Raw genomic sequence first — 14,322 nt, 5'->3', positions numbered from 1 at the left:
ATCAGAGCATAACTCAGACGAAAACCTTTTCCACATTCGAAGCACTCATAGGGTTTCTCCCCTGTATGAATTCTTTGATGGGTAGTAAGACTTTGCTTCGAACTGAAGCCCTTTCCACAATCCAAGCACTGATAGGGTTTCTCCCCTGTATGAATTCTTTGATGGGTAGTAAGACTTTGCTGCCGACTGAAGCCCTTTCCACAATCCAAGCACTGATAGGGTTTCTCCCCTGTATGAATTCTTTGATGGGTAGTAAGACTTTGCTTCGAACTGAAGCCCTTTCCACACTCCAAGCACTGATAGGGTTTCTCCCCTGTATGAACTCTTTGATGCAAAGTGAGACTATCCTTCTGATTGAAGTTCTTTCCACACTCCAAGCACTGATACAATTTCTCCCTACTCTGTGTTCTTTCGTGTGAAGTGAGGGTATTCCTTCGAATGAAGCTTTTTCTTTGATGGGAGGTGGACTGGGAACTCTGACGGATCTTCTCTCCACACTCTGAATATTTATATGACTTCTCCGCTATGTGGATTCTCTTGTGCTCCCCCTTGTTCTTCCCTTCTGATTCATCACAATCTGCAATGAAGAGAGAAGCTAATTGGAGTCTCAGGAGGAAATGGGAGCTCCAGATTATTGAACAATGTTAATGAATGCTTGTGACAGAGGAAGATCTGAAGAGAATTAGATGTGAGTCCTTACTATAGGTTTTACTGTTTTTGTTTTCTGGTATTAACTGAGATATTTCTTGGCTTTTATCTGGGATGGATATTTTTGTGGCTCAATCATGGAATCCACTCCAACTCCAATCACAACATGTTATGATCCAACAGGGATCCTTACTGAGAGAGTCCATGATCCCACGATTCTCCTCCTTGACTTGACCTCCCCTGTGTGAGTGCCTGAGGGCCCTGCTCTTGCCACTTACCACCTGGCCCGGGGCGGGGCCTGAAGCCTCACAAGGACTGCTCTGCTGCCCAGGAGGACTCACCTGTGTGAATGCCTGAGGGCCCTGCTCTTGCCACTAACCACCTGGCCCAGGGCGGGGCCTGAAGCCTCACAAGGACTGCTCTGCTGCCCAGGAGGACTCCCTTGTGTGAGTGCCTGAGGGCCCTGCTCTTGCCACTCACCATCTGGCCCAAGGCGGGGCCTGACAGGCCTCACAACTACGGTTGCTGTTACTGCTGCTGCTGTCCAGGAGGACTCAGGGGGGCGCAGAGTTCTTTTTAAAATGTTTTTAAAATTTTATTTTGAATTTTTTGTATGTGGGGGGTGGTGGGGGGGTGGGGTGGATGTTTGGTTGGGCCTGGGAATTTGTTTGATTTTGGTGTTTTTGTAATTTTTACAGTTTTTTGTTTGTATTGTTTTATTTTTTTTAAAGGTTTTATTTTGTTCTTAAGGGGAGGGGTCAAGGCTGCCGGGGAGTGGGTCCCAGTCAACAAAAGGAGGAGGAGTTACGCTAAGACCAGACCATGTCGTTACAGAGGAGGCAGGTTTAGTCGTTGTCTGAGGACTATCCCTGCCTCCGGGTCTGGTCCTGACCGGATGGATACTAGAATCAGCAAGTGATACCCACATGACCTGAAGGTGCTGCTGTGCAATGCCAGGTCAATGATTCATAAGACCACTGCCATCCATGACTTGATCATGGATGGAGGACTTGACCTGGCATGTGTAACAGAGACTTGGTTGGATGAAGCAGATGGGCCTGTCCTTGCCGCTGCTTGCCCACCAGGTTTCTCTTACGCACAGAAACCCAGGTCTTGTGGGCAGGGAGGGGGGGTTGCAGTGATTTTTAGGAAGTCATTAGTCTGCACCAGGCGTCCTATTGGGAAGACTCAGTTCTCTAGAGTGCATGTTCTGGAAGTTGGGCAATAGGGGCAGTACAGGATTCCTTTTGGTGTACTGACCTTCCCGCTGCACCAAGGATTCCCTGTCCGAGCTGCTTCAGGTCGTGGCGGATGTTCTCCTGGAGACACCTAGTTTGGTTGTCCTGGGGGATTTTAACATCCATGCCGACACGACCTTACAAGGGGCCGCTCGGGACTTTGTGGAAAGCATGGCCTCCATGGGGCTGTCCCTGAATAAGTCTGGCCCAACCCATAGCCGCGGACATGCCTTGGACCTGGTGTTTACCTCTATGGATGTTGGTGATCTGACACTAAGTAAAAGCGAAATGAAAGAAGTGCCACGGTCAGATCACTTCCTGGTGCAACTGGACTTCTCTGCAACTCTTCCCCACTGCAGGGAGGTGGGACTGATTCGGATGGTCCTCCCCCACCACTTAATGGATCCTGTGTGAGTGTCTGGAGGCGGTTGGAGGATGGATGGCGGCTAACAGATTGAGGTTGAATCCTGACAAGACAGAAGTACTGTTTTTGGGGGACAGGAGGCGGGCAGGTGTGGAGGATTCCCTGGTCCTGAATGGGGTAACTTTGCCCCTGAATGACCAGGTGCGCAGCCTGGGAGTCATTTTGGACTCACAGCTGTCCATGGAGGCACAGGTCAAATCTGTGTCCAGGGCAGCTGTCTACCAGCTCCATCAGGTACGTAGGCTGAGACCCTATCTGCCTGCGGACTCCCTCGCCAGAGTGGTGCATGCTCTGGTTATCTCCCGCTTGCACTACTGCAATGCGCTCTATGTGGGGCTACCTCTGAAGGTGACGCGGAAACTACAACTCATCCAGAATGCGACCATATAACACCGGTCTTGAAAGACCTACATTGGCTCCCAATACGTTTCCGAGCACAATTCAAAGTGTTGGTGCTGACCTTTAAAGCCCTTTTTTTTGTTTCAGTTGAAAGCAATTCATGCACCCAGAACTCATACACTGACCACTAATGATGAACTATATATTATAGATATTCCTGCAAATTTATTCTGCTATTTTACATAGAAATGACATGAGAAGACTTGGTCTACATGTTTTATTATTCCTATGTTCCTTGTTTTTAAAAGCAAATAAAAAGTTATTCCAAAAAGAAAAGAAAGAAGCAATACATGGAGGCCTCATCTGCGTTCAATCTGCAAAGCAGGATCAGGTTCCTTTCAAGACTCGTGGCTTCTAGTGCTGCGCGACGGATCAGTGTTGGACATTGGTAAGGCATTCAGATCACAGAACTGGTTTTAGACATTTTGAGCTGCTAATACATCACAGTGGCCGGGAAGCTGTGATCTATTCCTAGCTCAAATTGCCTGCAGATGACAAAGGCGCAGGCAGGCAGGCAGGTGGGGGAGCCCAAAAGGTGCTCCCCTTCTCCATCTCCATCCGCCTGCCTGCCTCCCCCCACCCCCAAGCTGAGGAAGCCCCAATTCCTCTCTGGCTCCATCCCTCCACATCCCCATCTCCCCTCCCCTGGGACTCACCAGATCTCTCGGAGGTCCCTGGGAGGGAACGCTCAGAAGTTGTGGGGAGGGATGCAGGAGACAACCTGACCAGGTCAACCGTCCATCTTCCCCCTTCCATCCTCGCTAGCTTTGCAGGATCCGTCTCTTTCATCCTTCCTGAGGAGTCAAGGAGCCAAAAGAAGCTGCAGGGTCCTGGGAGAGAGGAAGAAGGAAAGGGAGCCTGAGGCCCTGCAGGGATTCTCCTGCCCTAGATATTCTCCTGCCCCTGGAGAAGCACAAATGGGGCGGCCCCTTCCCAACAGAAGCCCCATTTGTAAACACCTCCAGTGCTTGCAGTTTCCCCTGTTTGCTCCTCACCCCATTTCGTAAGGCTGACATGTTATGCACAGTAGTGACCTGAGAGTAGATCCCATTGAATTCAATGGGGCTTATGGACAGAACTTGGTGCCAAAACCAGTCACCATCCTGTCCCCAAGCCTTGGCTGATCATCAAAACTAAACTCCATTTCCTTCCATAGCAATACAGTGAAAGTTTGAGGCTTTAAATCCATTTCAATTTTGTCACATAGTTCGCTTTTCTGTTGTAATCCATAAATACAATCCCATTCTCTTGTATCTCCTCTTGCTTTTTATCAGTTTGTTAGCATTCGGGGTGTGTGTGCTGCCGAATCATTTATGTTACTGTCAGAGGCTCAGGAGCAGAAGCACAGGGGAGAGAACAAATAGAGAGCGGAGGAGAGGAATCCGAGGGGAGCGTAGGGGAATATGACAGTGACCCGAGAGATTCCATGAGCTTCTCCAGCGAATCAGAAGATTCCCAGAAGGGGGCGCCTATGGTAAGGGCAAGGGGGGTCCCAGGGGGGACGCTCCAGAAAGAAGGGGCCAGCGGGGAATCCCAAGGGAGCAGCGGAGGATCAGGACCAGTTCCCCCACCAGAGCACAGTGGGGGGGAAGAGTCACATGAGTCAGGACCAGCCTCTCCTCCAGCGGGGAGAGAAGATGAGTCAGGGATAACCACGCCCCCATCGGAAAGTGGGGAAACGGAGGGAAGGCCGGGTCCAGCTAGCCTCCCCGAAGGAGGGGGCAGTGACACAAGTGTAACGGTCAGAAGGAAAGTGGGACGCCGCGGTCACAGACAAGGAGCGCGAGGCTGCTCTCCGGAGGGGTCTCGAACAACTTGGAGGTCAAGAGGGGTCACGAAGGCTCCGTGAACCCCGAAACCTCAGGAGGATTATTCTGAGGGGCAAACTCCCAGCGAAGCTGTGTGTGCTCGCCTGTGTTATTGTCGGTTAACAGGGCTGGAGCCGCAGCGTGAAAGGGAAGCAATAGACCCCATGTTGTGAAGCCTCAGGCTCCGTGTGAAAAGCGGCGGATCTCCAACAACAGCCGAAAAGCTGGGAAACTGCTACTAAGGATTGCACAGAAAACATCGAAAAAACAACGAAAAATATTCAAGTTAAAGTCAAAGGAAATTTAACGGAAGAACCCAGCTTAAAAGAAATATGTGGTGAAAGGAGAAGGAATCTACTGCTGGCGGTAAGAATAAAATGGAGTATAGCGACAGGCTGGGAGTGGAAAAGTATGAAGGCAAGAAAGTAGCCGCTAAGTGGGTGTGAAGGAAAGACCTCAGACATTAAGTAGAAAGAGTCGGAGGCAAAGTAACAGCGAAATCTCTTAATGGACTAGAAAGAAGGGAAAGAAATTCCTTTGTTGCATCGAGGTCGGAGATTACTATAGCAACGAACGGTGGGGGGTTTATAGTCGGTTCGTCGTCTTTCTTTGTTTGTTTGCAACTTTCTTTGTCTGCAACTTCCTGGAGCGCAGCACTTAAGAACAGAACGCAATGCTTTATTTTAAGTTCTGGTGTTAAACATATTTGAATTAAGGATAGAGACCGGCACATACTTAACTTAATAAAAGGTTGGGAAAACTTGAGTGACAACAGAAGGACTGGAGAAGTGAAGAAGCCTCTGAGGAGACTGAGGAGAAAAAGTGAACTGTTTGGGAATACTTGCTTCGTCATCCTCCTCCCTCTGCTTCATCTCCATTTTCCCGTCTTAAAGAGACACACTCCAATTAACAAACAGTATACCCCCCCATAAGACTTTAAAGAATTAACCACGTGTCTTCATATATGCACCAGGCAAAATTCTTAGAACCTGGACGTTGAAGCGTTTCCACATCACCCCTTTCAATACCCTACTAAGCTACCTTCTGTAGTACTTGAGAGACGTTGGCATTGTCATTCACATACCTTGGGCTTCTAATTTGATTTTTTCTACTGGTATTTTGCTTTCTCTTATTGGTTACGATATTCCTGTTGGTGGGGGGATGGGCTATACCTTGTTGAAGAAATATAAGGAAAGCTGGCAGTAACGGGAGAAACTGAGAAAGCTAACAATCTGTGTGGGTGAACCAAAGAAGGAAGAATATAAAATATACAAAATATACAAAATGAAAAAGGGGGTGGGAACGCCGGCTGAAAGAAGGCCATCTAGACAAGAAGAGGGGAAGGAGGGGAAAGAAATTAAAGACTATGATAGTTTGATGGCCGAAATAAGGAAAGAATTTAAAAATAATGAACATTATATAGAGAAAAAACTATTAGAAGTACAAGACACTCTGGACAAGAAATTGGAAAGGGTGGTGGGTGAACTGACAGGAAAAGTTAAAGATATATCAGCAAAAACTAAGGTACTTGAGGATTCAATGAAAAGGGTGCAAAAAGATACGAAAGACAGTAAGAAGGAGGTGGACAGGATTAGAATAGAAATTAAAGAGATAGGAAAGATACAGGAAGAACTGCTGGACAACATGGCTATGACACAGATGAGACAAAGTCAGTCTAATCTGAAATTTAGAGGAATACCGGAGAATCTAAATGAAGACATTAGATCTATAATGGTCAAAGAGTTAGCAATCTGGTTAGATAAGAAGGAAGAAGAGATAAATTACTCTTTAGCAAATATTTTTCGGATAAGATCTAAATCGACTAAAGTTAAAGGGAAAAAATTGCCAGGGGATGTGATAGCCATGTTCAACTCGCTGGACATAAGAAATGAAATATTGAAACAGAACTACAGCAAAAGGTTATATATTGAAGGAAACTCAATTATTATATTTAAACAGATTCCTTTGAGATTTCTTAGAAGGAGAGATGCTTATAAAAAATTAGCTAGTCAGTTGAAGAAAAACGGGGTCCTATATAGATGGGAGTTTCCGGAAGGCATTTCATTCTATTTCAAGGAAAAAAGATTCAAACTGTCAACCACCTCAGAACTGGAAAAATTTGAAAGGAGATACGAGAAGGATTTCGGAAAGATAGTGGGAGGGGGAGGAGACGGAGGAGCGGCAGGGGGAGGGGACGAGGGGGAGGGGTCGGAAGAAGAAGAAAGAGGGGTAAACTTAACAGAAGAAAGAGAAGAAGTAGAGAAAGAAGACAAGGAAAAGTAGTTTGCACACAGATTTTGACAATTTATAAACACTTTATAATAGATGGCTTTAAAAATTCTGACTTGGAACGTGAATGGACTGAACAATAAAAATAAAAGGAATCAGATTGCTCACACGCTATTGAAAAAGAACCTTGACCTAATCTGTCTACAAGAGACTCATGTAATAAATAAACACAGGAGAATCTTGAGTAATAAGAGGTTAGGGATGGATTTTGTGACTGCCGATAAGGTTAAGAAAAGAGGTGTGGTATTATATATAAAAGAAAAATTTGATCCTGAGTTATTGTATAAAGATGATCAAGGGAGAGTGATTGTAGTACAGATGGTGTTTCAAGGAGAAAAAATAATCGTGGTTGGAATATATGCACCTAATGATAAAAAGTCAGCTTTTTTCCTTGAATTAGGTAATAAGTTAATGGAATGGATGGATCACAAAATGATATTAATGGGTGATTTCAATGGTGTGGTTTCACCGAAATTGGACAAGTCAACAAAAAAGGAAGAGACTAAGGAAGGGAAACTACCCCGATCCTTTTTCGAGCTAGTTAACAATATAGGATTAATTGACGCCTGGAGATTCAAAAACCCTACTACAAAACAGTATACGTTCTTCTCAAACTCCAAGCAGAGCTGGGGGAGAATAGATAGTATTTGGATATCGAAGGAATTGATGCAGAATTTAAGTAAATGCGAAATTCTAGCACAAACTATTTCTGATCACAATCCGGTATCTTTGGAGATAAAAGGCAAAGATACTAGAATAGGTAGATGGAGAATGAATGAATTTTTATTCAACGACCAAAGAATAGTAACTAAAGCTAAGGAAACAATTGAAGAGTACTTCAAATGGAATTTAAATGGGGAAACAGCTCTAGAGGTAGTGTGGGATGCAGGAAAGGCAGTCATGAGAGGCTTCCTGATCCAGAAAAACAGTCAATTAAGAAAAGAAAAAGAGAAAAAGAAAGAGCAAATTCTAACTGAGATTATGGAAAATGAAAGAAAATTAACTATAAATCCCGGTGATGAGAACGTAAAACAAAACATAAAGATATTACAAGCCAAATTTTCAGTAATAATTAACCAGGAAATTGAATGGAAAATAAAAATGATGAAACAGAAAAATTTCGAATCAGCCAATAGGATAGGGAAATACCTGGCATGGCAAATAAGAGAAAGAAGGAAACAAAACATGATTAGCAAGATAAAGGATGGAGAAAGGATTGTAGAAGAACCAAAAGAAATAAAAAGGACTTTCCAGAAGTACTACAAAGAACTATACAAAAGAGGCAAAGAAACAGATCATGAAATAGACTGCTTTATGCAAGAACATCAGATGCCACAGATCTCAAAAGAAGAAAAAGAGTTACTAGACCAGACTATTACACAAGAAGAGATAAAAAGGGCTATAAAAAGGATGAAAATTGGAAAAGCGCCGGGGCCGGATGGCTTATCGGCTAAGTATTATAAGACATTAAGCGATCAAATATCCCCAATTCTATGCGAAGTGATGAATGGTATCTTAAAAGAGGGGAGGATCCCGAACACCTGGAAGGAAGCATATATTACTTTAATTCCTAAAAAAGAGGTCGATATGTTGGAGCTGAAGAATTATAGACCAATTTCGTTACTAAACAACGATTATAAGTTGTTCGCAGACGTAATGGCAGAAAGATTAAAAAAGGTATTAAATAATAGAATTCATAAAGATCAAACGGGCTTCCTTCCAGGGAGACAATTGAGGGACAATGTAAGAAATGTGATAAATATTATTGAATATCTGGATATGAGAATAGATAAGCAGGCCGCCCTGGTATTTATAGATGCCGAAAAGGCATTTGATAATGTTTCATGGGGGTTCATGAGGAAAAGCTTGGAAATGATGGGGATGGGAGAAAAATTTAGAAAAGGTATCGAAGCAATCTATCATGAACAAAAGGCAAAACTCATAATAAATAATACTATGTCAGAATCTTTTGATATATTTAAAGGGACTAGGCAAGGTTGTCCTCTGTCTCCTTTATTATTTATAATAGTATTGGAAATATTCAATAAGAGATTAAGGGAAACAACAGAGATTAAAGGAGTCAGAGTAGGAAAGAAGGAACACAAAATAAAAGCTTTTGCCGACGATATTGTATTAACACTGGAAGACCCAAAACACAGTGTAAAAGAAGCTCTAAAAAAATTTGAAGAGTTTGGTGCAGTGTCAGGACTTAAGATCAATAAGAACAAAACTAAAATGTTGGTTAAAAATTTGACAAAGGAAGAAATGTTAGATTTAGAGCAAAGGACGGGACTTATGATAGCTAAGAAAGTGAAATACCTTGGAGTGTGGATTACGGTAAAGAACATTAATCTCTATAAAGATAATTATGAGGTCACTTGGAGGAATATTAAGAAAGATCTTGAAATCTGGGGGAGAATGAGGCTATCCTTCTTGGGGAGGATAGCAGTGGTGAAAATGAATGTTCTCCCCAGAATGCTGTTTTTATTCCAAACTATACCCGTACTCAAAGGTTTAAGACAATGTAAAGAATGGCAGAGAGCCCTGGGGAAGTATGTTTGGCAGGGAAAAAGACCACGAATAAAAATGAAAATATTGGTTGATAGAAAGGAAAGAGGGGGCTTTGCTCTACCGGATTTGAGCATATATTATGAAGCGGCATGTCTACTATGGTTAAGAGATTGGATTAGACTGGAAAATAGAGATATGTTGGATCTGGAGGGCTTCGATAATAGGTACGGGTGGCACTCGTACCTATGGTACGAAAAGGTGAAGGTGCACAAGGGCTTTCTAAATCACATTTTCAGGGGACCAATATTTCAGGTATGGGAGAGAAATAAAAACTTATTGGAAAGGAAGACCCCCTGGTGGATCTCACCAATAGAGGTGCTAACTATCAAGAAATCTAATATGGAAGAGAAAAATGCCACCTATGAAGATCTCATAAGTAAAACAGAACAAGGTATTAAACTTAGACCGTATGAAGAAATAAAAGACTCACTTACTGGTTGGTTGCAATACCACCAGGTGAATGATTTGCTAAAAGAAGACAAAAAGAAGGCAGGTTTTGAGGATAAAAAATCTAAGTTTAATGTGGAGGTTGTTGAAGGCAAGAGTAAAATACTGTCTAAAATATATGATATACTACTCGAGTGGTATACAAAAGACGAGGAGGTGAAGGAGGCAATGACCAAATGGGCGATAGATTTCGGGTATAATATTGAATTTGAAAGATGGCTGGAATTATGGAATAAAAATATAAAGTTTACAGCGTGTACGGCACTGAGGGAAAACGTATGGAAAATGATATATAGGTGGTACCATACACCGGTGAAATTGTCCAAAATGTATAGATTAAAGAACAAAAGTTGTTGGAAATGTGGTGAGGCGGAGGGCGATCTCTATCATCTATGGTGGTCATGCAATAAAGTGAAAGGTTTTTGGGAACTAATATATAATGAGCTTAAAAAAATTCTTAAATATACATTTCCCAAAAGACCCGAAGCCTTTTTGTTAGGAATTCTGGGTAAAGAAATCAAAAAAGAAGATAAGATAATATTTCTCTATGCCACTACAGCCGCAAGAATTATGTTGGCTCAAAACTGGAAAACGGAAGTTATACCTAATATAAATGAATGGCAGCTTAAAATGGTAAATTATGCAGAGCTTGCCAGGATAACAGCAAGAATACGAGATCAAGATGAACAGGAATTTCATAAAAACTGGAACAAATATTGGAAATATATTGGAAATAATTTGTAGATGATATTAGCGGGGATGGAGTAACGCTAACAGCAGCTAATATATAAGTTTAAAAACAAAGTACATGATTATAGAATTTTTATTTGATACTTACCAAAAGGGTAGAGGGGAGTCCAAAGGTTTTTTGTTTGTTTGTTTAGGGAAGGGATATAATAAACTATGTAAATGAAAGATATGTACATATATTGTAAGATTTATTAGCATGTTTATTTGTGTACCTTACATTTATAAGAATCTGTTTATTTACAAAAATTTGAATAAAAATGTATTGAGGAAAAAAAAAAAAAAAGGAAAGTGGGAGGCTGCGCGCGCGCGCCAAGTTCAAATGTGCAGGAGCGCGGGACAGCAGAAGACCCGGATTGGGAGCCAGGTCCAAAAGCCCGAAGGAGGGAGGGGGAAGAGTCAGGGGACTCAGCGTCAGAGGAGTCTAGGAAGAGTGAGACTCCGACTAGCAGGAGGACCCAGAGAAGGAAGGAACAGAGGAAGAGGTGGAGTAAGGCTAGAATCTTAAACTGGTGTCAGGGGGGAGGAGATTCAGATGGAGCTTCGGCGGTCTAAGGTACAGACGTAGCGTTGCGCGCTGCGCGTGTGGAAGTGAAACTGAACTTCAATAAAGACTTTTATACTAAAGAAAGAAGCAGCGTTGGTCTTGTGTGAGCTGGGACCTTGGGCAGCGCTGACAGTTACAAACATGATATATATATAAAGAAAGGGTAAAGGCTCCCCCCCTCCCTAACAACATACATTTTTCATCAACGGAAGTCTTCTTTCCAGTTCAAATTGTTTCGGCTTTGTATCTGTCTAAATTTAGTGGTTTATTATCTTGTTACATCTGTTCCAGCACGCAGCTTTAATTAAGGACAATTACCCTCAAATCATCTGTTTATTCTTTGCTAACGATCTCTGCTATCGTGGGAGCGGCATCCATTAAGGCAGACCGGAACCTGAAGCCTCAAAAGCCCCATTGCTAAGCAATTCCAGTGATTCCAATTTCAGCTCTTTGCTCCTCACCCCACTTTGTAAGGCTGGCATGGTCTGTACAGTAGTGACCTGAGAGTAGATCCCATTGAACTCATTGGGGCTTATGGACAGAACTTGGTGGCAAAACGAGTTACCATCCTGTCCCTAAGCATGAAAATTGCAACCCCACAGCATGGGCAGAAAACAGACAAGTAGCTAATACATGTAAGTGGCCCCATGCTTGGTGCTTTCTATGGAGAGTCCTGTTGACGCTCTTTGAGCTCTCTCATTGCAAGCCAGGCAGATGTTGCGGCCATATTTGTCTCTTGCATGGGGACCAAATATTCGGGGAAGCTTTTCATCTCCAATTGGTAGGAAAGAGGGTTCATTCTGGTGGGCTGGATCTGGAGCACAAAGGGTCAAGTTCTACTTGCATGAGCCCTTATGTTCATTCTTCAAACTTATTAGGCAGGAACGTCAGAGGTCAAATCTGAGAGTATTTCATTCTGGGCGTCTTGTGGCAGAGCACAGAAGGCATGTAATCAATTCTTTTCAGTTCTGTCAAGTAGGTCCTTCCCAGGGCTGTCTGAGTTATGGGGTTCCTTGGGGTCCAGGTCAGCTGACTAGTCAGGATTGTCACCTGCAGAGTATATGTCAACTAAAGGATAATAGTCTGCCTTGGATTGAGGACTTTTTGGAGGTGTTGCTGAATGTCGAAGCAGAGGAGCTGGTGATGCCACATTTTGGAATAATCTTGAGACTAATACACCACTCCTCCTTAGATATTCTCTGTACTTATACACTATATTCACAAACTTTATACTATATGCACTATATTCACAAACTTTACACTCCTCTTGTGAGAAGATACCTAAAGGATTAGGGTAGCTTGAGAGAAGTAGCTTATTTTGAGACAGCACCCATTTCCAATTCTTTTTTTATGAAAACTCTCTTCCTAGTTGGTTTTGTTTTGGCTTCTGACAGGACACCAGAGCATTTGATAACCTTGCATATCGTTTCATATTGATATAAGGATCTGGTGTGCAAATTCCAGTACAGTGGTACCTCGGGTTACATACGCTTCAGTTACATACGCTTCAGCTTACAGACTCCGCTAACCTAGAAATAGTACCTCGGGTTAGAACTTTGCTTCAGGATGAGAACAGAAATTGTGCTCTGGTGGTGCGGCGGCAGCGGGAGGCCCCATTAGCTAAAGTGGCGCTTCAGGTTAAGAACAGTTTCAGGTTAAGAATGGACATCTGAGAACGAATTAGTGTTCTGTCTGGACCCAGACCATGAGCTACTCTTAAGTAAGTTAAAAAGTATTTTTAAGTCAACTTTTTAATATTGCACTATTTTTAAAATTTTTAACATTTTTGCTCTTCTTTGTACTTTTAGACCTCCTTTTGCCATGTGGACGAATCAAACTTCCCTTATTGATCTATTTTTAATGGTAGGGAAAGAGATATTGTTGTATTATCTGGTGCCACAGACTCTGCTAGATTTTATTCAGAAGGTTTTACAAGTACCTATCAGGATGGTAAGAATTTTATTAGTCAGCCAAAAAGGATTTTAAGCGTTCCATGTCCTCTCTTAGTACTACAAGCCACCAAAGACTGATAATCCCTCTTTGGTCCCAGAAGTTTGGGAGTAGCAGTCTTTTATACTTGCTTTAATTTTGAAATTTGCTTTCAGATTAGTTCCTCTACCTGTTTAGCCTGAATTTGGCCTTGAGTCGCTTGAGCTCCTGGTCTCAGTGCCAGAGATGACTTAGCAGTTGAGCTGCCTGGGCCCAAAACCTCTTTCTGCTCATCCTCAGAGCTGCTGAGAGATCCTATAAGGTCAGTAATAGGATCTGGCTCCTGCTGTTTCTTAGCCACCTCCTCATTTTCCTTATTCACGTAAAAATGAGTAATTTTTGCTTGTGCTTTCTTAGAGAAGCTCTCTTTGGAGGAGGGTCTGTGGCACTTGGGGAGAGAACATTAATTTGGTAACTACTCCATGTCAACACTGTCTTTCCCCTTAGTTCCTCATCAAGTTTCCTGATACCGGTTATACCATTTTCTAAAATTCTGTGATCATCCTTGCTGTGATTTATTTAATGGAAACTGAGACTGGTTTTCCAGGTGAAGCTTTTTCCACATTTCAAGCACTAATTCCCCCCCCCCCCCGTTAATTCTTTCATGTGAAGTGAGACTCTCCTTCTGAATGAAGAGTTTTCCTTGATGGGAAGTGGACTGGGAGCTCCGACTGAAATTCTCTTCACACTCTGAATATTTATATGGTTTCTCCATTGTGTGGATTCTCTTGGTTGTCTCCCTTCTTCTTCCTCTCCAATTTACCACCTACAATCTGCTGTTATATGGCAGTATTATTATTATTATTATTATTATTATTATTATTATTATTATGTTTAGGCTGAGGAAGAAATTGAGCCTGAAATGATTGAACAATGCAAATGACTGTTTGTGAAAGAGGAAGAAGGGAAATGAATTACTGCCTTTTTTGAGAAAAAATTTTGAGAAAATTTGACAGGATGTACCTCCATGTCCCTGAGATCTCTGAAGCCTACATGGAAGAAGGCCTGGGCAGCTCAGAGCAGCCTCATCCTGGTTGGAAAAGGCAGGACTGGTGGAAGAATATTCCCAGAGAGAACAGGAGATACATCTCCTATTGAGAGTTTTCCATTCCACGAGAGTTGTGGGTGTGTTAACATCTCAGATGCTGTAGGTGGCGCTATTGGGCTCCCTCAAAATAGAGGAGGTTTGTCCTACAGAGATCTGTATGAAATTTC

General features: G+C 42.7%; 2 protein-coding genes and 2 long non-coding RNA genes across 5 annotated transcripts in view; 2 read left to right on the top strand and 2 right to left on the bottom strand.

Annotated features, from left to right (window-relative positions):
• Positions 1–14,322, bottom strand: part of LOC128409540 (zinc finger protein 883-like) — a 346,762-nt gene that overhangs the window by 74,877 nt on the left and 257,563 nt on the right. The window lies entirely within an intron of this gene.
• Positions 1–14,322, bottom strand: part of LOC128409528 (zinc finger protein 883-like) — a 451,816-nt gene that overhangs the window by 301,018 nt on the left and 136,476 nt on the right. The window contains exon 2 of one of the 2 annotated variants that reach the window (XM_053380055.1): positions 3,366–3,539. The exons of the other annotated variant lie outside the window; for it this stretch is intronic. Within the exon in view, the coding sequence (XP_053236030.1) occupies positions 3,366–3,539 (174 nt within the window). The remainder of the gene's footprint in view (positions 1–3,365; positions 3,540–14,322) is intronic. 2 annotated transcript variants of the gene reach the window in all.
• The window catches only part of LOC128409573 (uncharacterized), a 145,734-nt gene that overhangs the window by 82,489 nt on the left and 48,923 nt on the right, over positions 1–14,322 (top strand). The window lies entirely within an intron of this gene.
• Positions 11,322–14,204, top strand: LOC128409571 (uncharacterized). Its single transcript, XR_008329250.1, has 3 exons — positions 11,322–13,068; positions 13,224–13,369; positions 13,946–14,204. It is a non-coding gene; the product is annotated as an uncharacterized LOC128409571 (long non-coding RNA).

Source organism: Podarcis raffonei, chromosome 2 (assembly GCF_027172205.1).
Source record: "Podarcis raffonei isolate rPodRaf1 chromosome 2, rPodRaf1.pri, whole genome shotgun sequence".
In the NCBI taxonomy this organism is placed as follows: Eukaryota; Metazoa; Chordata; class Lepidosauria; order Squamata; family Lacertidae; genus Podarcis; species Podarcis raffonei.
This window is presented reverse-complemented; position numbering and strand designations above follow the sequence as displayed.